The 27,156-nt window shown below is 29.6% G+C and overlaps 1 protein-coding gene across 1 annotated transcript in view; it reads left to right on the forward strand.

Annotated features, from left to right (window-relative positions):
- The window catches only part of cpa (F-actin-capping protein subunit alpha), a 34,732-nt gene extending 9,777 nt beyond the window's left edge, over positions 1-24,955 (forward strand). Inside the window, exons 4-9 of the mRNA XM_076457338.1 lie at positions 47-110; positions 4,865-5,151; positions 10,977-11,061; positions 13,848-13,919; positions 18,149-18,211; positions 21,796-24,955. Of these exons, the coding sequence (XP_076313453.1) occupies positions 47-110; positions 4,865-5,151; positions 10,977-11,061; positions 13,848-13,919; positions 18,149-18,211; positions 21,796-21,936 (712 nt within the window). The 3' untranslated portion in view covers positions 21,937-24,955. The remainder of the gene's footprint in view (positions 1-46; positions 111-4,864; positions 5,152-10,976; positions 11,062-13,847; positions 13,920-18,148; positions 18,212-21,795) is intronic.
- The last annotated feature ends 2,201 nt before the right edge of the window (positions 24,956-27,156 follow it).

Genomic DNA, 27,156 nt, shown 5'->3' on the forward strand with positions numbered 1-27,156 from the left:
ATTTCTTATTAAACTTTTCTTATTTTGATGAACCTTTTTTTTTCAGTGCATTTGCTCAATATAACAAAGATCAGCTTACTCCTGTGAGAATAGATGGTTCGAAATATACAGTAAGTGTTACTTTAGTATATTTGTATTGTTATAAATTAGCTGTAAAATATTTTTATATTTATTATTTTTAAAGTTGTAAACAAAATTAATGCATTAACTCTCCCAACATGGTCAGTCAAATTGCCCAACCTCATAACAACTTTGTAGTTTCTGTACTATTATTTATAATGCAGTAGGTATATCTTCACAAAATTTAGCAGCTTTTTTAGTAAAGTGTTACATGTTGTTTTCACACAAAAAAGATTTTTTAATGAAATGGTTTTACTGAAGATTTTTTTATGATTTCGAGTATGGAGTGAATTTTAAATTCAGATTGCTTTTGTCTCAAAAATATCAAATTCTGTTTGTGTAACCTTCAAAACCTCCTAAATAAATATTAAAAAGGTATTTTCAATAAAACTTTGTAATTTAGTTGTTATTACTTCTTAACAATATATTTGATTCTTTAGCCAGTAGACAAATCGTCTACCTGATGAAAATAAAGCAACAAATCATTACTTATGTTAAACTGTTTAGATGACACCGTAATACAGTATCGACCTGGCATGGCCAGATGGGTTAAAGCATTCACCTGAGGGTCGCGGGTTCGAATCCCCGTTGCACCAAACATGCTCTTCCTTTCAGCCATGTGGACATTATAATGTGATGGTCAATCCCACTGTTAGTTGGTAAAAAAGTAGCCCATGAGTTGGCGGCTGGTGGTGATAACTAGCTGCGTTCCCTCTAGTCTTATACTGCTAAATTAGGGAAGGCTAGCAGAGATAGCCCTTGTGTACCTTTGCAAAAATTAAAAAAACAAAAAACAAACAGTACAGTACTATCAAGCATATATGAAAAAATATGCAGACTTGAACCCTGTTTTTGTATCATACAGTGTTTACAATAAGAATTCTCCAGAGTAATAAGATTACACTTTGAATCTGTGAAAATGTTTATTTTGTAGTTTGGAGCTGGTTCAATAAACATTGCAAGTGTTGGAGTATTGGTTATCCTTCTGGGATGTTTGGAATTTAGCAGTATATAGTGTAAGCATACAAGAATACTATTTGTGTGCATGGTTATAAAATTCTATTTCTCTTTCAGCATACTTATTTATCAACCAGTAAATATTACTTACTCTCAGATGCTTCAATTTTAATTATTTTTTATTAAAATGTAGAACAGTAAATAAATACTACATTGAAACAAATATTTCAAGTTCTTAAAGGTTATGAGGTTTTATGCTTGTGCATCATACATGTTTAGCTTCATTTATTCTTCTAAGTGAAGGGTGTAGAGATATTAATTTTTGTAGGCTACAGACATATATTTTTTAAAACAAAATAATTATAAATGTGCTGTATTAGTACACACACAGACCCTGTAATTTTTCTCAAGCTGCATATGACTTTAAAAAATTCTGGTATTGAATCAGAGAACAACTTAGTCATCACACTTCAACAAGTTTGGGGAAATTATGACTTCCTCCTTCATGCTCTTTACAAATGACTGTCAGATTTACATACAGAGGAAACTGCTTTTTCTCTTGGTAGTAAATGTGGTGGGATTAGACAAGAGGCTATACCAGTTTGTCTATACCTCAAATTTGAGTTTATAGTTTATTAACCAGTGTACATGTTGTATAGTAGGCATAATAAAATACAGACTGAGCAGTATGACAAAGGAAGTGCTACATGACAAACAAAAATTGATATTTACCAGTTTTTGTTTACATTTCATTTTAAATTAAGATATTAAAAGATGTAGTAATAACATTTAAATTTTAAAATCAATTCCACTGACCCAAATAATTATAAAGCTATTTAATAAAATTTTGAAAATAACTAAAATGTGGCATGCACGATTTAACCTGCCCACAGAAAAATGTTTAAGAATGAAACTTGTGATATCATAGAATAACAAGTTGGATTTTGCTTACTTCACTAACTTTAGATTATTAGTTTGTTTCTTATGGATCTTCAGCTGGTTCTCTGCTTCATTGATGGCATAAAAAGTATCAGTTTTAGTGGAAACATCATACTTTTGTCAGAAAGCCATATTTTTTATTCTGGTTTTTAATTTTGCTGGTTAATAGTTTGATAATAGGATACTCAACAAAAATCACTTTAATGGAATGAGCTGACATTTGATAATAACGTAATTATCAGTGTAATAAAAGTTGGTGAATTTGGACTTATCAAAGTTTCAAAAACATTGTTTTATGTGTCCATTACATGTTTAGTATTTCAGTCTCATGACACTCATTTAACAGTTTGTATGTTTGTTTTTTAGTTGGTTGTTATTGTATATCTAAGTTTAAGTTTCTTTACTTTCATAGCATTAAATTTTTTTTAAATTCACATTTGGACTGATATTTCTCCATTTCAAAATAAATCATAAGTGGAAAAAGAATCTTGCTCAGCAACTGTAAATTTATAATTGAGACTCATCTACAGCTGTAAACATCATTAGGTAAAGTAGTCAACATACCAAGACCAGGGACAAGGTCATTCCTTTGTTCCCACTTGACCTTTACCAACAACTTGTTTTGTGTAAGAGACAATACATTAATTTTACAAATCAAAGAATAAACATAAAATTTCAAAATTAGGCTTAACTTTGCTTTAATCTAACAGTGCAAAGAAAAGAATTACAAATATTTGTCTCGATCGTACGATGTATCATAGGTTATCGATGGAGTGATTATGTAACACGAAAAATGAAAAAGTCATTGGTCAGATATTACTAACTAATTTATATTCACCTGATTTTAATATTACCACAGCTCTAATGAGCATGCTGCATTTTATGAAACTAGAAGAGAACTGTCAGTAGTGTAATTGTGAGGTCAACATAGTTGATGTTAAAAATTAGCAAGTTAGTAATTAATGACACAATCTTGAGAATTATATCTTCACATCCTTAAATTAAAAAAAGCAAATTAAATAAATTTCAAAATGTAATGTACAGACATTATTGGTATATGTACGTATGTACTGTAAGACACTGCACAGATATTGTAGGTATGGTGAACTAATGAGGGTGAGATGCTTTGCTCAGTTTCATTAAATGCTGCATCAGTAAAACTTGTACTAAACTTGTGTTTGAAATTGTTATCTTTGCTATTTATTCTTGCAACAAAGTGTAACTATTTCTAACCATTGCTAATGAAATATTTACTAGGTTGCTTTAAAGGTAGCAAAAACAAGATGAGGATATTAAACATGAGCTGTTGATTTGTAATAAACACTTATTTGAAAACTGCATTGTTTATTACATATTAAGGCACACAATCCAAATCTTCTGTGTTTCAGATTTACTGTACTGTTGCTGTAAATTAATTCACATTCTTATAACTTAAAAAAAAAACAACTTACAAATGTGTTTACAAGATGAAGTCTGTCATAAGTGATTTTCGTGCAACTAGTAATTATTTCAGACATGACATAAATACACTAACAGACGACCCATCAAGTCAATTAAAACTATTTTTGCTTAACATGTTGGTTCCCACACGATCCACCAAAGGGTCGGGATAGTCTTCCAGTAAGACCCACACAACCCACTGGTGAGTCATGCTTTGTTTTCTTTTTAAAGGGCCACTTATTGACTGGGATATAACAGCTACATATACACTCTTTGAAAAAAAAGTATTCGTAAATTGAGTAGCAGGAACTTGGAAAGTATTGGCAAAATAGGCTTGGGAGCTAATTTGTTAAGTATCAATAGAAAGTACAGTTGTCTAACAGCAACAAATTTTGAAAATTTGTTTGCATAAACATTTGTGTGATGTATCATAAGAAAAGAAATAATTAAATTAATATGTAGATCAATATTTTAGGGCTCATCATGGCCAGGTGGGTTAAGGTGTTTGACTCATAATCAGAAGGTCGCGGGTTCGAATCCCGGTCACACCAAACATTTTCACCCTCCCAGCCGTGGAGGTGTTATAATGTGATGGTCAATCCCATTATTCATTGGTAAAAGAGTAGCCCAAGAGTTGGGACTGGGTGGCGATAACTAGCTGCCTTCCCTCTAGTCTTATACTGCTAAATTAGGGACGGCTAGCGCAGATAGTCATCATGTAGCTTTATGCGAAATTCAAAAACAAAAAACCTTTAAAAATCTTTAAGTGACTGTTTCTTCAAAAGTTATATTTTATTTGCATGACAGTTAAGTGTAAAGTAAGTTAAAGTACCAGTTTATTCAAAAGCAGTTCTGAAGGGCTTGAGACAAGTATTACAGTTATAAACTTATACAACTTCATAAAAATAACTTTAATGTGTTGAAAAGAGATACATTTACATGCAGCTTATATGTTGTTGCTTTTTTTTATATAGAAAAAATATCCAAATTGTAATTTTTACACTTTTTGAACATACAAGTTGTAATTTATACTGATTGTCAATTTCCATCCTGTTCTGCAGTATTGGTAATAACACACTTTGGCATCTCAAATGCAGTAATAACATATTAACACCTTATTTGTCCCATTAATCTTCATGGTGTTGTAAATCTTAGTGTGAGGAAGGAGAGAGAGAAGTTAATTTATTTTTGTTCTACTTTTCATAATATTTTCTAAAAATCATTAGGTGAAATAACTGGATCTAAGGAAATAGTGATGTTTGCAATTAGTGATAAGTAAGTTGTGCTCTAATTCAACCTTCAGATGTTCTTCGACTTACACTGTCTGTGAAAAGGGCGAGCTATAAATTTTGTTGATTGATTTGATTTACAGAATATATGATTCACTCCTGCATAATTTTTGTTTCAGGGTTTAATTACAGAATACAATGATTTGGGAAATAGTCACTATTTTGATCCTCGAAGTCAACAGTCTTTTAAATATGATCACCTAAGAAAAGAAGCCACAGAGTTCCAGTCTTATGAACCTGATCAAGCTGCTGAGTCTTGGCGGTCAGCATTAGAGAATACTTGGACTCGTTACACAGAGGACCACTACAGGCATGGCAATTGTTCTGTCTTTGGCCATAGCCATGGTGGTAACATTACCCTTGTTGCTTGTATTGAGGATCATCAGTTCCAACCCAAAAATTATTGGTAAAATGATAATGTAATCTCTCTTATTATTCTGTGTTATCGTAGTACTAGAAGAATCTGTTCAGTATTGTAAAACATGGGGAATTTTTCTCAATAACAAGGTATTTGATCTTTTTCAAAGTATTTTTTGTGTGAACAAAGTAGTTTGTTTTTTTCCACAAATTTTATGAAAAATATGAGAGCTCAAATTTGCATTAGTTTAGTCTGCACGAATAACAAACATAAGGAACAAGTAGTCATGTATATATAGTGAATTTGTTTGTCACATGATCCTGTGACTACAACAGGAATCCTTGGCCGTTACCAAAATGGGGAAATGTTAAAAGACTTTGTTACATTGCATACAGTTGGTCAGCTGTTAAGATACAATTCCATAATTGTTTGTATCTGACACCAGTGAAGTAAAGGTAATAGGTAATAATTCTATATTTGTTAGCACACATTCAGCAAAACTGTTTTGGAGATGTCATATTTTGTGGAAACTTATCTATATATATTTTCCATATTTTTCAAAGAGTTTTCTCACTTTCTAAACTTATAGAATTTGGTGATAGTTTTTGAGGCTCTAGTTCTTAATCCTATCACCACAGGTGTCAGTGGCACCATTTTTTAAATTTCTCCTGTGCAAATTACTGAATTACATTCAAACTTTAGTTAAAACCACTTTAATATAATTTAAAGTTTTATATTATCTAGTTTAATTCCTTTACAGTAAAAAGAAACATTTAAAACAGTAATTAAAACTGCAGGTTTATGCTGTCACATGATCTACTACAGTTTACACATAGAAACTTTCCAAGCACTTACGCATGATACTGTTAGAATAGAATAAGGATTGTAAATCATAGAATGTTGAATTAAAGTTCCACCTGTCTTTCATTAATGTCTGAAAAATTTTCAATAATTTCTCAATGGGAGTTTTTACATTCTAAAAACTTTGCTATGCCTACTTGCAAAGTTAAGACTGTGTTGATAGATGACAGTTTGAAGTTGAATGACATGCTTACAACCAATAAAAAGAAGAGATTTTGCACGTCTTTAAGTGTATGGATTTGTAGCAAGAGACAGAAAAAACTTTGTTGTTCTCTAGTGCTTGCCAAGTGCTTCTTGATTTATATGTATTAATTTGCTAAACATTTAAATTCCATTTAGGCTTTATGTTTATATTTTAATTAGTTATGTATTATTTGTGTTTATAAATGCATATTTGAAAATTTTATGATTGTATACAGTTAACTTGATATAGTTTAACATGTAAAAATGTATAAGCAAGATGGCATCATTCACATATGTAAGTAGTAGTGAATGAATTTGTGAACGACCCTTGCCTTGTAATAACTGTGGTATCACTTTGGCAGGAGCAGGTTGACAACACCTACATCAAGAATAAATGAAAAAGAATTGGAAAGAAAAAATTTGATATGAACTAAGTAAAAAAATAAAGACATGAAATTATTCATGTGACAAAAAATTACAAAATGTTTTAGGAACATTCATTTAAAAGCTGTATACATATTTAATCATATAAGTGTTTGTTGATATATCTAGATATAGTAAAAAAAAAAGAAAAGAAAATATAAACATTTATTTTTTTTTAAATTTGATATTCATTTAATAGGTTTATTAAAATATTCAAATAAAATGTGAAAACTATAAGATAATAGTATTTTTATACTTAAAATGAGTATTATATTGCATGTGGACTATTCAGACTCTAGGTACAAATAACTACGTTAAATAATGAATGTTTTATTATAAATATAAAACAAATCAAAAATTAAATATTTTATTTTCCAAAACCTTAATCTTAGGGTCGTTGAAAACATTTAAAACCATTTTAAACTTTCACAAGAGTTGCTACTCATAACATAAGTAGGTCTTAGTAATTGGGTTAACTCCTAACTTATTTTGGAGTTAAAAGTAGTTCACTTTGTTGCAGATACTAGAGAAGTTCAGGAGTGTATTTTATTTAGTTATGTAGTGTAGTCTGAAATTTGGGAGTATTGAGGTAAGTTTTAAATTTCTTTTCATAATACTGAGTTCAAATTGGATTCAAGAAAAAGTACTAACTTTATTTTAATGTTTTTTTAAATAATAATAGCAGTAGATTATCAACTGACACCTGTCTCATTGGCTTACAGTATATGGAAGTGTTACTGTTATATAGTAATGGTTTAACAGAAAACTGAACTTGATAACAAAGAAGCTGGTCTACACTAACCAGTTTCTGATGTTCCTAAAACATTTACCTTTGACTATTTTTGTAGTCAAGTAATTTAATTGTTAAGGTATCAATAACTATTATGGGAAAGGAATCTTGTATCTTCAGTTATGGTGACATTTCTGTTAGTTGTGTGCTTTGAATATGTATAGAATTTACTGTATAACAGCATATTTTGTCAATCACTTATGTTGAAGGCCTTAATAAACTACATGTCAAGTTAGTATTAAGCAAACAAACTTAATGTACATACCTGGCATTGAGTAATGTGTAGCTGATTATTCAATAGATTGGTTGTTTTTTCATTATTATTTTAGTCAAGTTTTGAATAAAGTAAAAACATCATACTAGGTGATTTTTAGTAAGAAAATAATGGATTATGCAGACATAACATTGAATTATAGAGAGGTTTGTTACAGTGCTATAGAGCCCACCTTGTGTATTTGTTTAAATTTCTTGATTTGGATTTCCCATATTGACAATCTCTTAATGGTTGAGAGGAAAGTGCTTGTTGAGGTGTTAGATATGACATATCTGCACACATGTATGCCCTAGTGTATTATGTCATTGACATACTTGGTGGGAAACATTTGAAAGAGATTAAAATGAGAATAAACAGTTTGCTTATTTTGGTAAAGCCTGGCAGTTGAAAGAATAGTTAAACAATTTTGTTGAGATTTTATTTCTTATCCTAATGTATATTTATTCAATTAATAGTAACAAAGAAATATAGTGATTTGTTAGTAATTTTTTAATTCATTATAAAACAAATTATACATTATATTCTCTTTAGAATACAACATTACAGTGCATAGTACAGCTTAGGCAGGAATTGTTGACCAGTGACAGAATATACCCATTGACTTATAAAGAAAAATAGTAGAAAACAAAGTATGGGTGACAATGTACAAAGCATCTACTTAGAAATAACAAGTTTGGAAAAAAAGTTGAATTTAAAAGTATTGAATATTTCGTTGACCGTAACACATGTCACTAGCATAGTGTTTCTGAAGATATGGAGCTATTAGTTATCCATAAATCTTTGTAGAAACAATTGAACTTGTCTCATTGCACAACTGAATATATCCAGTTTACCTAATAATCTAAAATTTAATGTATCAGATACCTGAATAATATATTAGGAAAATTTACTATTTGTCAGGCAACAAAGAATGAACAGAAAGAATAATGGATCGAGACTAAAGATGAGCACATGCAGCTTGGACAACTGGGTTAATGGTTTTGAAATTATAGAATTTCAAACCACAGTATGCTCTTGAAATAAAATGTTAATAACAGTTGTGCAGTGATAGTATGGTCAAGCATGACCTATACAAAGATAAAAATAATGCTGTACCTTATGTAAAGATTTTACTTGTAACAATTTTTATTTAAAGTAAGAAACTTGTACATGATATATGCAAGAAAAAATGAAAACTTGAGTCAAATGAGTGGTATAGTACTAGTATTTAATGTGAGGTCAGTGATGAACATGGTTGTAGATAGTAACATTTATGTTTGTGCCAGTTATTCTAGCCTTTATAAGGACAATTGTACCTTGCATTGATCTAGGTATAGTGTAAGTGTAATTATTAAGAATGTTTTATCAGCAGGGCTGATTCTACGTATGAAGTGTCCTGTATTCTAATTTGAACTTTCAACTTAGTGAACTTCATGTGTATACAGTTTTAGGGCCCAATTTTAGTGTTAGTCTGAAACGACGGAAAACTTCTTTGGAGAACCAATCTGAACCTCTGTATTGTCTGATGAATAACTAGCACCCTGGAACAGACACTTAAAATATCATTACAGTCTCCATGTTCATACCACACATAATGTTATCTCTGATCCTTGACAAAAATCATTGGTAAATTTCCCAACTGCAAACATGAAAATTTGAATCCCCCACAAAATATTTATTTCGGTCCATTTTTTGTTAAGGTTTTACTTTGGTGGACTTTGTAAAGATTACAAGTTTGTATACAAAAAATTATATTTTTTAATGAAATATTTTTACTAAAGAGTTGTTTTTGAAAATAAGATTTTTTTCATTACCTGACTTGAGTACAAAGAATTTAATGTTATGATTTGAAAATTATTCTTTGTCCCAAAATCTCATATTATTTGCATAATCTCTATAACCTCTTAAATACATTTCAAATGCTTCTTTTCAGTAAGATTATTTTATATTTTGTTATTTTCTATACTCTGTGTGGGGTCTATCACTAAATCAACCCTGCAACCATCATAAAAAAAATTGGAGAAATGTATATTACACTTTTTTTGTGTAGAATGATTACATGTTATAACATAAAAATACAAATATTTAGTCTTAGTAGCTTAACTCTCTTAATGCTATATATTTACATATATATTTATTTTTTATTACATTGACCTTCCAGTCGTACCTAGCTAATACAACGTAACTTGCATTGATGTGATGCATGTGCATTCATGTTACGTATCTAGTAACATAAAATTGGCATTTAGTCTTCCCCACCTATGGTAAAGTATTGGTAGGTCAAAAATAGCACGACTATTATAGCGAAATTTTGCCAGACAACATTTAAGCAAACTGAGACTTTTAGCATGTAGCCTTTTTAGTCTATTAAACAATATGCAAACATTTTGCAATTTCACATATTGCAAGTAACAACACATTACAAGCAATGTTCTGGGAAAAGTAAGGGAATTTCATTCTACACATGGTGTGGGTACTATGTTTAAAGAAATGTGTTAAAAATATTAACATAGAAATGTATTGTTGATAAAAAATATATTCATATGTAGATACCTAGCTTAGAATGTCAGTTGGTAATTATCTTTGGAATTACTTTAAAATAAAGTGTAATCTTACTGATTATTTATAATGAAATAGAAAGTTTATTTTAAAATTGAAAACAATTATTCCATAGCAGAAAGTATGTAATTATTGTTTAAAATACTAATATTTTCCAGCAAATTCTGCATGATTCACAGTTACACTGAGAATCTAATAAGAAACTGTTAGTATTACTGCACTTCAATATATTCAAACAATGTACAGAGAAAAGATAATTTAGTTAATAACTTCAAATGGCTACACATAGGTGTCACTATATCCAGTTTTGTAAGTCATTATCTAAGAATGAAATTTCTCATTCCTTAAAGTTTGTTGATAGTAACTAAATTTTTGTACTTTATAAACTTAGTATCATTAGATTTAATTTCTGATAATGTGTTTGCTAGCTGATGTACTACTGTTAGCTTTGTTTAATGTATTAGAGCCATCAGGGAGCCATTTACAAGAATTATAAATTTATTTTTGCTGGAAAATGAGATGATATTTTTATTTATTGTGTGGTTTTATTGTAATATTGCCATGTAAAACCTTTACTAACTTTGTGTTCATAAAAACTGGTCAGATCAATCGAAGCATAACTTGTATGCATTTAATATTATTAGTCTTAGGAATACTAAACATAGTTATTTGAAAACATGTTCAAAATTACTAAACATCTAACAATAAAAATGTAGTGGAAAATAGATTAAAACTTGCTTCACATTTGTAAAAGTTTGTACTAGTTTAAAGGTAAAGAAATTTAAGTTTATTCTTTTTGGATAGGAATGGGCGCTGGCGCTCAGTCTGGACTGTTACGTTTCCTCTAGGAGCTGGAACAGTTGAATTACAAGGACTAGTAAAAGTACAGGTGAGAAAGTAATTTCAATGTGATAAAACCAACAAACAAAGATATATTGTGGATGACAAAGACCATTTTATTATACAAATTCATGTAAGAAAATTTTCTTAATAAATATTGCAAAAGTCTTAAAAATTACAACAACGAAAATATAAAGATATGTTGTGGATGACAAAGGCCATTTTATTATAGAAATTCATGTAAGAAAATTATATTAATAAATGTTGCAAAAATCTTACAAATTACAACAAACAAACAAAGATGTATTGTGGATGACAAAGACCATTTCATTATACAAATTCATGTAAGAAAATTTTATTAATAAATATTGCAAAAGTCTTAAAAATTACAACAACAAAAATACAAAGATATATCGTGGATGACAAAGGCCATTTTATTATATAAATTCATGTAAGAAAATTATATTAATAAATGTTGCAAAAGTCTTAACAATTACAAAATCTATAAAAAGGAAAATTTTCAGTACTTGATTCTAGTATATTTTAGAGATGTGTGTTGTAGTTTATTATGAGAATAAATATAGTTTTTCTCTTCTAGTTATTTTTTACCTTCTAGTTGTGTAGAGAATACATCATCATTACTGCTAGGTGGCTGTGTACTTACATAATAAATCATGCTTGTAAGTGCTTAACAATTGATTAAGCATTACTTTATTCATAACTTTGCTTAATTCTAACTGGAGTTTATAACTAGACATTTATATTGATGTAAGTAAAGTAATGACTTGTATCTTTATTAGTTTAGTATTTTGCTTTTATAACTTTATGAAGAGCTATTGATAATCTAGAAGTTCACTATTTAAATCATTTGAAACTAAACTGAAATATCAACATCAGTTAATAAAATATTAATGTGTGCCCATAAGGTTTGGATTATGTTAAAAATATTAAACTTTCTTGAAGTTAAATTGTTCAAAGAAATGAAACCAAAAATGGAATATAAACAACATGTGTAATTCAATGGGTGAACTGCTAAACTCATAAGATTTTGAAGAGGATACATTACATTACATCTTTATACTTATGTCTGCTAGTGTACTTAAGATATATGTGTTCTTCTGTCTTTTTTTTATTAGTACATACACATTACTTTGTCAAAATATGTATATGTTAAAGATTATAAAAGTATTTAGAAACTTATCCCAATACAAGTGAAAACTAGTATTCTTATCAGAAAATTAACTATGTATATATTCATCCAATCAGTCAAATGTAAGTCATTAATCTAAACTTTGATCTTGTTAATAATATGCTGAATAAATGAAACATAGAGCAAAATTTTCAAAACTTAGCTTCGATTTGGTCTTTTTGTTCTCTTTTGGTGCCATGATGCATGTACGACATGTATTGAACTTCCTTCACAGCAGTGTTATTTTATTACCAGTGTAGAAAGGTGCATTTTCATTGGTTGGAAATGTTTTAACCACTTGTGTTCTTCATAATTTTTATTAAGAGTTCACAAAATGACAGTCTAAATGAACATGGAGAACTCTCTACTTAGATATTTTAAAGAAGACTCTGGATAAGATAATTTAGTGTAGAAACATGAATAAGGAAATGCTTAGAGCAAGCTAAAATATGAAAGCTGGTAGAAGGGAAGGTTTGAAGAATGTTATAAAGAGAAACGTTATTAGTTTGTAAGAGTTCAACTAAAGTAATAGGTTGTTTTTTTCTTCTCAATTTTTTTTAAAAATATCTTTATATGTTGAACCATATTATTCATATATTTGATTTGATTCAACAAGTATGAGCTTGTATTAACTTTCATTCTTATATTGATAAGGAGAGAACAATGTTTTGACATTCCTAGGTCATCTTCAGGTTAAGAAATAGTTTGCAAGTGATCGTTGCCAGACACGTCTTAGGGAAGAGAGTGTAAATGGGTACGGTATTGTAGAGGGCGTTGCAGTACCCATACCAGCCGTTCTGAGTTTCATATTTATTTCAAGTGGGTTTCTCATCATCAAGAATAACTTTTATTCTGTAGAGTATGTATCGAGCTTCATTATCATGTGGCCCAGGCATGACTGAGTGGTTAATTTTCAGACTGTGAATCCAAGGGTTCATGGTTTGTGGCCTGTTGTTACACATATGCAATTTACACTATAGGGTCATGAATGCAGCATAAAAGTGCAAGTCCAGTTGTACTTCAATAAGATGAGTAATCTGAGAGTTGGTAGTGGATAGTGTTGAATAGGTACCATCTGTCTACTACTGTCTTTCAGTTGGAAATGAAGGATAAATGTACACAAGTACCTCATTACAGGTTTTTGTAATTTCTACATTGTAGTGGTATTTCTTCAGTTTCTTGTATAATTACAACAAATTGTCAATATTTGCACGACACTGAATTAAAGTGAATGAAATTTGTGGATAACTTGTAGGTTGCATAGACTTGATTTTGACCACAACTTTCTCAATATTTGTGAACGTTCTTCTTTTTGTAATACAAAGCTCCTTAAAATATTGAAAATCTAAGCAAACAATCCTCAGTAAAGAATGTTTGAATTTTCTTAAGAACTTAAACGGTTTTATTCCTATCTATGTACTTCCTGGTAGATATGTAGTTATATTATCATAACATGTATATTATTCCTTTCTGATGGAATTGTCATTGACTTTAATTTCGTGTTTACTGAAACAGTTTTTTTTTTTTTTTTTGTTAGCTAGTATACAAAGTTGAGAACATTGATAAAATTCTGTTTATTAAAAAAGATGTAATTGTAGTGGAAATGTGAAGGTACAATGCATGAACTGATATTTTTGTATTTTTAGGTTCATTACTATGAAGATGGTAACGTCCAGTTAGTTAGTTCTAAAGAAATAAAAGAGTCATTAACTATTTCAGTAAGTATTTAGTAATGTAATAATCCTGCATTAATCCTGTTTTTTTAGTTGTAATTGCCTAGTATATTGCTAGATTTCAGCCAACCCCTAACTTGCTCACTGCTAAAATATGAATATTTTAAAATATTTGTAATGAAATATTTGACACAAATATATGTAGCCAAAGAAATACCCCTTTTTTCTTTTCTTTTTTTCCTATATGTATTTCTCTTTTTATTGGCTGTTGCTAAACATATTTTCCCACCCATTTTTATGTCATAGCATATGGTCATAACAGTTATTAATGAAGATTGCTTTGAAAACAGACAGGAAGAATTCATATATCATTGAATATAGTAGTTTATAAACTGTTTTATATGGAATATTCAGTAAATAAAGTGAATTAATGAAAAGGTGACTACATAACTCCTCCAGGGATAAATAGTGGAATCTAATGGCAAGTTTGGAAGACTTGAGAACCACTGATCTGGGATTTTTAATAGAATCTTTACACATTCTTTTCATTGCTGAAAATGTTTTTGTATTAAAAAAAATGTATACATTTGGAAGCTACATAGTTACATTTATGTCAAAATATCAGATATACTTAGCTAGATTTGTGTGACTGCATAATAATCAGATAGGTCCTTATTTATTAGCAGAATGAGAGTTGGCCAATATTCGACAGATTTATACCATTTATTTTGTTAAATTAGCCATCTATCCACTTTATTCAAACCCATTGTGATGAAGCATGTTGTAAGTGTTGGGGTGCTGGTGCTTGTAGTAATAAGCATTATCAAATAATTGCCATTTCTTCTCTGATGCTTAAACTAAACTGAAATTGATACGTGAATCTTCTTTTAACTGTAAATTACTAAACAGCCAACCAGTTCCAAAATTTCTTTTGAATCCAAATTTATCTGAACACCTTGGAAATGTACAAACATTTTAAAAGTGCAATAATAAATAATTGTAAGGGATAAGCGTAGAAAAAGGCTTTAAATATATGACCGTTAAAGTTTATAACTTTGTGAAGATATCTGTGTACTTAAATGTTGGAGTTTCTGATTAGCAAATTTATAAAATAAGAAACATTTGTATCTTAATGATCTAATTCATTATTTGCCATTACATTATTCATGATAAAAGAATTAACATGGAGGATCATAAAAACTAAATAAAGTGATTTTGTATAACTTGTATTTCTTTTTCAGGAGCTAAAATAGTAAAGTGACACGACGTGTTCATATTTATTATCCCATTAGAAAAATATTAGATAATTGAAAATGCCTGAATTACTGGGTTTTTTTTTCGAAATCTACATTGCATTGCATTATTATTTCCCATTGTTAGCTAAAATTTACTTTTAAAAATGGTTTTCCCTGTGAATAGAAATACATGAATGAGTGTGCTTTAGAATTGCAAGAAAAATGTAGTATGTTCATACATGAACATATGTAATATTACTCACCTGTTTTTTAAATGACTCATTTTATAAAAGATCAATCAGTAATTTGCTGTAGTGGAAAATGAGTATTGCCTCACTATTTCATGAAAGTTGAATGATTTAATCATAATAATAAACACATGTCACTTTGTGTGTTAGCTATTTAATCATAATAATAAACACATGTCACCTTGTGTGTTAGCTAGTCTGTAATTTTGGTCATTGGAATGTAAGATAAAATTGCCAGAAGTCTAATGTTTGTTGATCATTCTAGCAGTAATTAATTAGATATTTGGTACCCCAAAGCAGTTACGAAAATGAAAGAGCAGACAAAATTACACTTGCTGTTGTTATTCCTGTTATTGAATATTGTTAAGTTTGTCATAGTCAAACACTGACTTAAATGAAATAATTCATTATTTATTGAAAAGAAATGTTTACATATGAATATAATTTATCTTGACCAAGAATACTGTTAGCAAAAATATTGTTACCAGGTGTTACAAAGGTTATGTTTATGCCATTGTGAAGGATCAGATCATAAGTCATAAATAAATTTTTCTTGGTTTGTGCCAAGTTTGTGATTTATAGGGAGACACGTATTAGCTAATACAATGAACAAAATAAAGAATTCAAAAAACAAATCTATTAATGAATATAAATCAAGTTGAAACTGATTGGATATATGAAATTAAACTTTGAGTAATAGCAAATAAAAAATAGAAATTCTGGGATGAAAAAAAAAATTTTTTTTAACAGTAAAATATATTTTTAAAATTTTATAGCATAAAAATAATAGAAGAACTACAATAATACAATTTTTTAAACCAAAACTAGACATTATTTAATAACTTGCTACCAGTTTCAATCAGTTTGGTTGAGTATTTCATCTGTAAAATGAAAAACAATCGAGGTAGCAGTGACACCTTTCAGAGACAGAAGGAGTTAAGGTTAGAATGGGAATTGCATTTAGTTTATTTTGGTAAAAGGTTGATTGTTGAAATAAGTGTATTAATTACTTGCAAATTTTTGTTCACATTGATTTGATGTTTATTTTGGATGGAGGAAAAAAAGGTTTGTTATTTTTGCTAAAAATTTTATGCAAACAAGAAATTTCTCAGTTACTGCCATTTTACAATATACACAACTGCCCCCTTCCCCTTTAAAGTAATGAATTAACCCATTGAATAGATCCCATATCTGTGAAGCTTTATATAGTAATATTTATTATAGTTTTGAATTTGCTACTTTATCCTAAAGAAATTTGGCATTCTCTTAGGAAACATTACAAATCAGTTGTACACAGAAAATTAGAATTTTTAATAGTCTTTCTATTAAAGATTTGTCTGAGTTTCTAAAGTTATCACCAAGTTGGAGTACAGGGTAATTTTCATGTTACAAATAAGAAATATTGTTTGTTTGTTTTTTCATCTTGCAGTTTTCATATTTAATTTATATAACCTCCAGAATCTCCTGCCACAAGTCACTTTTATTATTTTTAGTTGTTTGGAATTTTTATTTTACTGATGCCTAAAATATTTCTTCTGCCTAAAGAACATTTTTCAGATTGTAGAAGATGCAGAAAGTATTTGATATTTACCTCATGCTATTATTATTGCATGCCAGTTTTAGCATGTAATTACTTATAAATTATTTCTGATGACAACCAAGCCAACCGGTATTTTATGGTGTTTCTTTTCACATCAATTAAATAAGCAATAGTATTTTGAAGAAAAACATATTTTATGTACAATAAGCTTTAGCCATAAATGATACTTAACTATAGAACTGTAAATTACATAGTCCTGTATGACTAAAATGGGCATGTATCCTCAGTCAGAAGTCTGATTCTTCAGTGGTACCTGAATATGTACTCTATTACAAAACATTGTATTTTCACATGGTTTATGTGCTAATATGTTTCAGTCCACATTAATGCTCGATAATGCTTCTATTATAATAAATAAAAAATTATACAAATTTCGTACAACTATTTTTTATACTTGATACAGTCTGAGGTCAAAAATTCAAGTTGAAAAATGAAAATACCTTATATATTACATATTTAAATTAAATATACATCATTGATTTATTAATTTTCTCCATATTTCAAATTTTAATGTGTCAGCACTTAATTTTTATTTAATCCTTTGAAGAAAACATAGCCTGTGTGCATTTTAAGTTTCAAAAAAAACCTTGGATGAACTAGTACATTATACAATATCTATAATATAATTTAAAGATGATTTTAATTTTTGTAATTATTGCTGGGAAAAACACATTGTTTAACTGTCAAAACTACTTTTAAAACAAGTTTTATTAAAAGTTGACTATTTATTTATAGAATTTTAATTGCATTTGATATCTACGTATGTAAATTTTAAGAATATAAAACACACAGGAAATTGAATGTTGCCAGAGTGTGGTGAGTTTTCAGGATTTCTAACTATTTCTCAAATTTATAACAGTGTTACCATTTTTGTGACTGTAAAATTTGAAGCTGGTTTACTTTTACCTTTTAATTCAAGTTTTTGTTTTTTCCACTGCATTAAATTTAAATTTAACATGAGTTGATAAAGTAATATTTCTTTGCTAATCCATGCATTTTTGTGATAGATAATATTAAAAGTGATCATGTCAATGTTTATGATTAAAATTAAGTTTATTGCATATTTATTTATTCCTATTGATAAGACAACTAAGAAGTTCAAATCAAATGTATCTAAAAAACAGCATGTCAGAACTTTTTTCTGCAATGAGACTTTATGCCTGAAACTTTTATTTATTTTCCCTGCCTAAGACTGAGCTACAAACTGCAAAAGAATTTGTTCAGATTGTAGAAGATGCAGAAAATGAATACCAAGTAAGTGGAAATAATGAATGTATAGCATTCATGTTTTTTTTGTATTTTTATCAGCATGCTATTGCAATTATACTTGTATATCTCATTAGATCCATGTAGGTCAGTCAGTTACTAAAAAAATATAAAAAAAACGGAATAAATTTGTCTTCTTAATCTTCATTGGCCATAATATAATAGAATACTGATTTATGTATGGAAACAAAAATAAGATACTGCTTCTCTTTGACTTTTTGTCAGAAGTTAGGTTATATTGTCAGCAATTTAAAGTTAAGTTTTTACAGCCTTCACTTCACCACTTGTTTATATAAAGCAAAATGATTTGATAAAATTCCTGTGATATTTCCAAACCTGCCAACTCTTATAATTTAGGTCTAATTGTTCTGATGTTTTTTTCATTTTATGCATGTACAAATTATGTTTTATGGCTTTATGCAACATTCCAGAATTTTTTCATCAACCTCTTTTTTTACCGATAATCTTTTTTTTTTAAATAATTTGCCACTTTCTTGTTTCTATTTCAATCTTACAACTGCTTTAAATAGTCTATTCAAGGAGCATGCATGTAGAAAGTGTCTAGGCTCCACTGATATATTTTAGAGGAAAATGGCCAAAACACTTGATGTGTTTCCAACAAAGGAAAGTTTATAGTGAGCAGAAATTTAGGCTGGAGTGTACAAAAAAGCTCAATGATATTATATCATCTTCAAAAGGTATGAATAATACAAAATGTACAATTTCTATTTATGACACATTAAAAAGCATCTCACCACTACTAAATACCAATGACATTGTTTGATGGTGTTTGAAATTAATAAACTAAATTCGTATTTCATAAAACATGATGCAAACCAGAAAGTGATGTGATCAGAGTGAAATATTTATTTGCCTCCTTCATTGGCAGTTTTTGGATCATGCTTCAAAAATGATTCTGGATTCAGAGATTGCTAAAAGATGAGGAAGCTCTTCAATCAAAAATTATGCAACAGTTGACGAAATGGCTAGCAGTACAACTGAGTGAATTTTGAGTAACATATGAAACTGTCTTTCAACTTGTCCGTTGATGGCAATAATGACATTGATAATAAACTGTACCTTATTGTAGTGACACACTTTGATGAAAAGAAGGAAAAGGTAGTAAATGCATTACTTTCTAATTCCAATTTAATTGGAAAATCAACTGGTAGAAATATTGCAGGGCACTTTCAAGAATAATTAATTTTGAATTTCTTAAAGTGGGAAAATTGTTAATCATCACCTGTTAACAACACAAATGTGATGATACAGGAAAAAAAAAAAGAGTTGAAGGTTATCTTCTGAATTTTAACCCTGAAATGGTGTTTAAAGAATACCTATGTAAGTCCTTCATTATGCAGCAGAAAAAGCAAAAAAAAATATCAGCTTGATAAAATTGTAAACAAGAAACAAAAACTTGGAGATTCCAGAATCAGTGTGATGTGGAGACTCAGACTGTTTTAAAGCACATGCTAGCTGTCTCTTGGAAAATGCTTGCAAAGGTCAGTTGGTCAAACAGACCTTTGAAGTAATACTTTGCAGCCAGACAAGATGAAAAACCAAAAACCTACATAAAGGCAAAGTCTGTTTCATGCAGATCAAAGATATCAGTGGAGAAATAGAGTGATTGTTTGGAAGAATGCAAGGCAAAACTTCCAAGTAGAGACAGTCTCATAAGTGTACTTCTTTGGCAGGGATCTGGATCTTCCATAGATGGTTTCTATAAGAATGTAGCAGATAGAGCTGCAAATGCAAGTAAGAAGGTACAGGATACAACAACTCACCAGGAAACTTGTTTGCAAGAGAAAAGACTTTATTAGTTGCTTCAAGGAGATGTGTCATATATATATGCATTATTTCTGAACAGTTATATTCCACTCTTTGATAAGTAGGATTTGAAACTACAACTTGAGGATCCACTCATCCATAGCTTGTAGATAATTTTGTTTGCTGTATTCAAGATCTTATTAAGCAGTCATATGATATTGTATGCAGTTTTGAATTATTCATATGTAATGGATTTGTCTTTTAAAGACAAAAAAACTTCAGTTAAAAAATTAGAAGTTGGTAACTGGTTATGAAGTTCAACCTTCCCTTGCAATACTTGACAAAGGAAGGAAGTCCTTTTTCTCTGAAGATGTAAGAAAATACTGTGAAACTGCATTGGAATATATGAAAATCAAGTCCTCACTTCAAGATGCAACTTTCAAACATGAAAAAGTAGCAACACATCTGTCATAAAAAGTTGTTCTCTGGAATTGGTAGTTTTTTGTTGGAAAATTGAAGCCATTAATTGCAAAAGATGCATCTTGGGTCAGTACAATGAATTGTTTTTTGAAGAAGTGGCCCTCTGCTAGTACAGCAGTAAGTCTCCAGGTTTACAACACCAAAATCAGGGTTTCGATTCCCCTCGGTGGGCTCAGCAGATAGCCCTATGTGGCTTTGGTATAAGAAAGTGCACATCTTGTTTTTAGAAGCAGTTTCTCACCTTACAGGGTGATATATAGACCCTTCAGCCAGCAGATAAGTGTTGGTATAGTACTGGAAACAAATGGAAGATGACATGGGCAACTTTCAATGCGATAAACTACCCAAAGTATTGGAGTCAGTTCTTGTAAAACCACACAGCAATGCCTTTTACAAACAAGGAGGGACTTTCATAAATGTGTTTCAAATTCCACTTCAGGATCAGTGCTGATAAGAAAGATGGAAATGGCATAAAAACCATGTTTATTAAAAACAATTCACAGATATTTCCTAAACAAATTCTAGAGTGCTTCATACAGGTTTTGAATCAGTAGTACACTGTAATTAGTAAATATTAAAACATAATTAGCAGTAGTGCCATTTATTTATAAATTTTTAATATTTTTTCCTGGAACGGATCAGTGTGTTTTAAAATTTAATGTTGTCATGTCTGTATTTAATTGAACTTGAATTACAAATAGAAATACTCACCCTGCAGACTATAAATATAAGCTCCGTAGTTGTTAAGGATAATAACAGGAACTAATTGTCTCATAATTTTGGTCATTGCTGTTTAAAAACTTATGTTTCAGATGATTAAAGGAAAGAAAATACAGCTTTTTTGTTGTACCACCAAGCTCTCTTTTTTATTATTATTGTGAATAACAACAGCAAATTATATTTACATCAAAAATTTGACTAAAAGGATAAATTATAATGTAGGATAAGTTATAGTACTGTCTTGGGTGATGCAGTTAGTTCAGAAAAAAATTAAATGTTGGTACTTTCATTGTACAAGCAACTTGTAATATATTTCATGAATGTGTGTGTGTGTGTGTATACAAAATTATATTTGAAAAAAAAACTTCAAAATTAATAAAAATCAAATGGGGGTAAATCAATATTTCAGTAATGCATAATGTGTCATAGGTTGCTATTGACCTTGCCTGTCAAACACTGTTGAGTATTTGATATATTTACTTACTCTGTGTGGATTGTATATAAAGCTATCACCCATCCTTTGTATAAAATTATAGCTTTCAATAATGCAAGCTGTTAAATACTTGATTTTGTGTTATTATAACATAGATTATTCTGATTTGCAGACAGCAATTTCTGAGAACTACCAGACAATGTCTGACACAACATTCAAAGCCCTCCGTCGCCAACTTCCAGTCACACGCACCAAGATTGACTGGAACAAGATTCTTAGTTACAGAATTGGCTCTGAACTGAAACATCATTAATTTTGTTGGATGTGCCTCAAAATGGAAGATTGTTATTAATCTAGCTCCCTCTTGTGGCACTCCCTACAATGTTTGCTGCAGTTGCCACTACTGAAACGTTCCATAGCTGGTCAAATAAGAACTATGTGTATGATAAATGCCAAAATTTGTAAAATTTTAAGGCTTCTTATACATTAGAACTATTAGTGACAAGGAGGTCTGCAAGGATTGGAAATTTCAAAATTTGGTATGGTATTGATTTAAGTTTCAAGATATAGTTTAAGTTTCCCATAAAAAAGTATGAACCCATTTTGTTTCTATTTTTTATTAACCTAAATTTCTTCTTGGAATAATAAAAAATAAAGTCTGGTAATTATGTAACATTTACCTAGGTTATATGACACAGTATGTAGAAAGATGGCTATATCTTATTTTCAAACAAAGTCCTTTTCATTGTGCCTTAGCATGTCTCGTGTTCTGCAGAGAACAGATGCTGTTGGTGCATTTGACATTTACCTGAACCTGAAACTGGAGTATGTGTTTGAAAACAAACTTAAACATTATTATTCACAGAATCCGTGATTAATGTAAAAATTAAAGTCAAAATAAATATGAGGAAATGTAGAATACTTAGGTATACTGAATTCTTTACCAGGTGGGGAAATTCTGTGTGTGAGTTTGTAAGTTGAAGTAAAACATGATTTATTAAGCTATCAGATTTATTGATATCAGCAAACAGTTATATCAAACATTAAAGAAAACTGTAAATTTTGCTTATGTAGGACTTGCTGCAGTCATTGGTGCTAAACAGTGAACAAGTCTAGCTCTTATCATTCTCAATATCTTTATTAAATTTGTTTCTTTTGTTCAATAATGTCTTGTTTTCTTTAAAAAAAAAAAAGTAGTTGCTTAATTATTTGTGTGGCTTCAAAATTTGGGATTAATTTTGTATTTTCTAGAACTGTATATAAAAACATTATAAAAATGTACATATGCTGGACTTCCTCTGTATGTGACTGATTATGAAGCATTCTTCACAGAGAAATAAATTTCGTAACTTGCTCAGTATATCTTTCTGGAAATAGAGGTGTGACCTTCCTGTTGCTTCATGTTTTCTTTAAATTCCTTTTTTTAATTATAGGGAGATGAATAGTAAACTGTTTGTTTCATTTGAGTTTCAAAGGTAAGCTTAGAGATTCGTGATAAGTTATATTCTTAAGACGTTTAACGACAAGCAATTAAACTTAGACAACAGAGTAAAAATTTCTTTTTCCATTTGATTGTTCTACACTTCAGTTCTTAAATAAAGATAATGTACTCATAATTATGAGCATTGACTATATATGTTATGAGAACTCAAAAAGGTAGTTTGTGGCTGGTTGGAACTGCAGTGGAAACATGTTACTCACCTTTGATATGAGAATCAAAATATACTGTCGTGACAAGGGTATGATAGTTCTGTTTATATTTTGAATTTTACTTTAATATTCTGGTAATGGCTAGTTTGCTTTTCTTATTTTTACCTAAGGTACCATTTAAAACTATACATGTGTTGGATCTGTTCTTTTTTTTTTTTATTATTTCAATATTTTATTGGTAACTTGGGGTCCAAATTTTTCATAAAAAATGTGATCATAAATCAAATATGGTACCCTGTATTGTGGCTTCTATATTTCCTAAATCAGAAACATTTGATGTTACAATAGTCAGAAGTCCAGTAAGTACTCTGTATAACAGTATGCTATCCTTCATTAGTTTATTTTGTAGTTTTTATATGCATACTGGATCTTTTTTTTTTCCAGAATACTTGACCAAATGGATGCAAATAAAATGACAGTATTTCAGTAATATAAGTAAGGCTCCTATCAGTGATATGTAATTTTATTTTCTAATACTTTATCAGTCCAGTAATGATAGATGAGAAACATAAAGGCCAAGTACATGAATGTATTTAAAACATTTCTCTGGTACATGTTTGTTTTTCACTAACTTGCATTATTTAAAGTGCCCTAAATCTTTGCAAGCTCTTGGTATTTTATTATGTTTTTGGAGCCAAGTTTGTAACATTGCTAACTCAAAGTTTCAGTGTAAATTGCATATGTAGGACTCAAGTGTACAACAGAAAAGTAATGATTTTCACTAAAATATTGAGGGTGATGTGTAATTAGCTTAATATTATCGAAATATTACGTATTGTTTTGAAGGTCTTGTCCAAACAGTAAACTACAGAGAAAAAAGTTCATTATGTTACCAAGTAGCATTTGATGTTTTAAAAGTTCTGTTTCTTTGTTGTAAAGGGTTTTTTTAAGTTTGCTTTGTAGGCAAAACATTGGTATTTTAGAAATATCTTTCAAATGTTTTTTTTAACCTTAAAATCTGCATGTATTTCTAGAATTAGTAGAGGTATAATAGTGAAAGGCATTAAACTAAATCTATTGTATCTCTGATAAGAGCATTTTTGATGCAGACTCAATTTTACTTGTAACTGTGCTCCAAGGGGGAAGGAGATAATAGTAACACATTTTGGAATGTAATTAATAAAAATAAGAAAAAGTTATATGCTTTCTTAGTGTAATATTAATAAGCCCTGTAATTTACTCTTGCACAGATTGTTATGCATTTAGAATGTCTAAGAAATTTTGTCATTGCCTAGAGCAAATCAAGATATATGTTTATTTAAAATGTGGTGATAAACTAATGAGGTTTTGCTTCTGTCATTTTCTTTTGTGATTTGAAAAATTATATCACTGGTATAATTTGTAAAGGAAAGTAGAAAAATGTTACATGAGGTAGCATTATAAAGAATAATTTGAAGGATTTTTTTGTAACCATTTCACATTAATGTAGGTAGGTTTCTGCTTTAGTACTTCCCCTTATTTTGGTTGATTACATTTCTATGTTGAATTAAATAATTTGATAGTAATTGCTTTTGAAACCCATTTTGTTCTACCACAAAGCAATCCGGTGGTTGGTCGTTTATTGTACAAGAAATGTTTGCTGTTTGGAAATGGGTCGTTGAATAAAAAAAAGATGAAGGTTATGGGGTATTTTGTTTATTTAGAATGTAATCTTTAACCCTGGTCATGCAACAAAACTGAATAGATCTTGAATCAGTTTGTGAGTAAGTGTAGCTGAAAATCTATGAATGTTTGTGTGAATAAAAATCTGTTGGCAAAAGCCATTATCATTCAAAACCATACTAAGTGCTAAACACATTTCTAAGACACAAAGGTGATTTTTGAAAAACATTTTTCCAGCTTATTTTTACCTTCAAAATTTCCTTAAGCAAAAAGCCAGTATCTTGTCTAAAGTTTGCATTCACTTTATAGCAAAAGTATAGTGTAACTTTGTTCAAATTTTCAAACACAGAGAAACTGGTTGTTTCCATATTAATAGTAATTTGATGATAATCGTTATCTTTGTAATAGTAAAAACTACATAGGTTAAAGAAGAAAAAAACTAAATCCCAAGCATATGTGAATTGTTAACCTGTCTATTAACCAACTTTTTTTCAACATTCAGATCAAATCCTGGTGTTCGGATTTTACGCTATGGTATTCCTGGTTTAGAGTAATAATATCACACAGGTAACTACCCTGTCTAATAAACAAGAAATATAAAGATTTTGCTGTCAAGATTAAATTTAAAGAGAAATAAAACTAAGTGAAATTAAAATGTAGTAAGCATGATTGGCATACACCAAGATGTATCATTTTACAGTTATCTTTAACCTTTCAAAACTGAAGCTGATCGTCATGAAAGTGCCAAAATCTGGTTTCGTAATCACATTCCCTTCTGTAGCCGAGCAGTTACAAAGCAGTCTACAATTACTTGGAAGTATCCATGAAAATCTTAAAGCATCAAGGTTAAGGCCAGAGGTTAGGGCTTATGGCAAGTTAAGGTGAACTAATAACTACAAGTTCCTAATAGAATACAAAAGATGAAAAATTCCAAACATATCAAAAGTCCTGTATTTTTAGGCACAAGTTATAATAATTAGGAAGTGTCTGTGCATATCTAAATGACCAACAAAAATTTGTAATGCAATGTTGCTAGAATTTAATAGATGCAACTACTAGGGGATAAATTAGATGATAAACAAATGTGTGAACTTGAGTTTCAATCTATTGTAGTTATACATGTAATACTACATTTTACTGTTTTATTCAATTAACATTTCCTGTAAACTATTGTGGTCATATTCCCCTACAAATATTTTCTTAGTTTCTATTGTGAAGCAAGTTTGTTTGGATGATGAGCTTGTATATTGTTTTCATTACCAGTTTTTACAATAGTTTTACTAAGTAATGACTAATTTAACCTCACAAATAATACTAAGTAGTCATATGCTAATCTTCTAATTTTGGTGATGGTACTTGTATCAATTTTTTCCTTGAAACAATTTCAGTATTAACGATACCAAAGTAACAGACAAAACTGACTAACAAATTCACTAACTGATTATTCCATCTTTGTTTTTGTTTTTTTGCAAATTTATAATATTTCTGAAGTTAAAAGAAAATGTGTTGAGAGTTTATAATTTTATATATGTTGATACCTGTGGATGAGGCAGGTACAGAATAGTAAAGGGTTTTTTTTTCCCTGGGCTTTAATTTTAATGTAAATAATAAATTTGGAACCTTGAAAAAAGCAACTGATGCACCTGTTTTATCATTTTGTTTCTCTGGTGGCAACTTTACTATGTAATCTGCTTTTAATTGTCCTATTTTATTACTATACATGTTGAAATTAATTATAGAGCATAGCTTCTAATTCATAAGGCTGTCATTTCTGAAGTACTACTCCTTTCTGATTGCTATTCATAATCCATTTGGTGTCTGTGGACAATAGTTTCCTATCTTCTATTTCAACAGTCTGTTTGCACAGAAATTCATAGGTGACTTGAAATAATAATCAGTGATGTCGAGAAACCCCACTTGTAGAGAAAAATATATATGTAAAAGTACGATGGCCGAAGAAGGTCGAAACGTTGTTCGCTTCTCTACGTAAAATATTTTCTCAACCCAAACGTTTTTATCATTGATATTTTTGTTCGTGGATTCTCACATGTTACAAAATGTCACACTGCTTACCACAACAACAATTTGACTTCTTAGATGGTCTTTTTGTGGATATATCTGCTGTTCTAAATTGATCCATAGTTCTATGTTTTCCAATATCATCAAGTACAAGGGATATCCCTATCTTGGAAATTCTGAATCCCAGGTCTAAATACGTCTT

Source organism: Tachypleus tridentatus, chromosome 9, assembly GCF_004210375.1.
Source record: "Tachypleus tridentatus isolate NWPU-2018 chromosome 9, ASM421037v1, whole genome shotgun sequence".
NCBI classification, from domain to species: domain Eukaryota; kingdom Metazoa; phylum Arthropoda; class Merostomata; order Xiphosura; family Limulidae; genus Tachypleus; species Tachypleus tridentatus.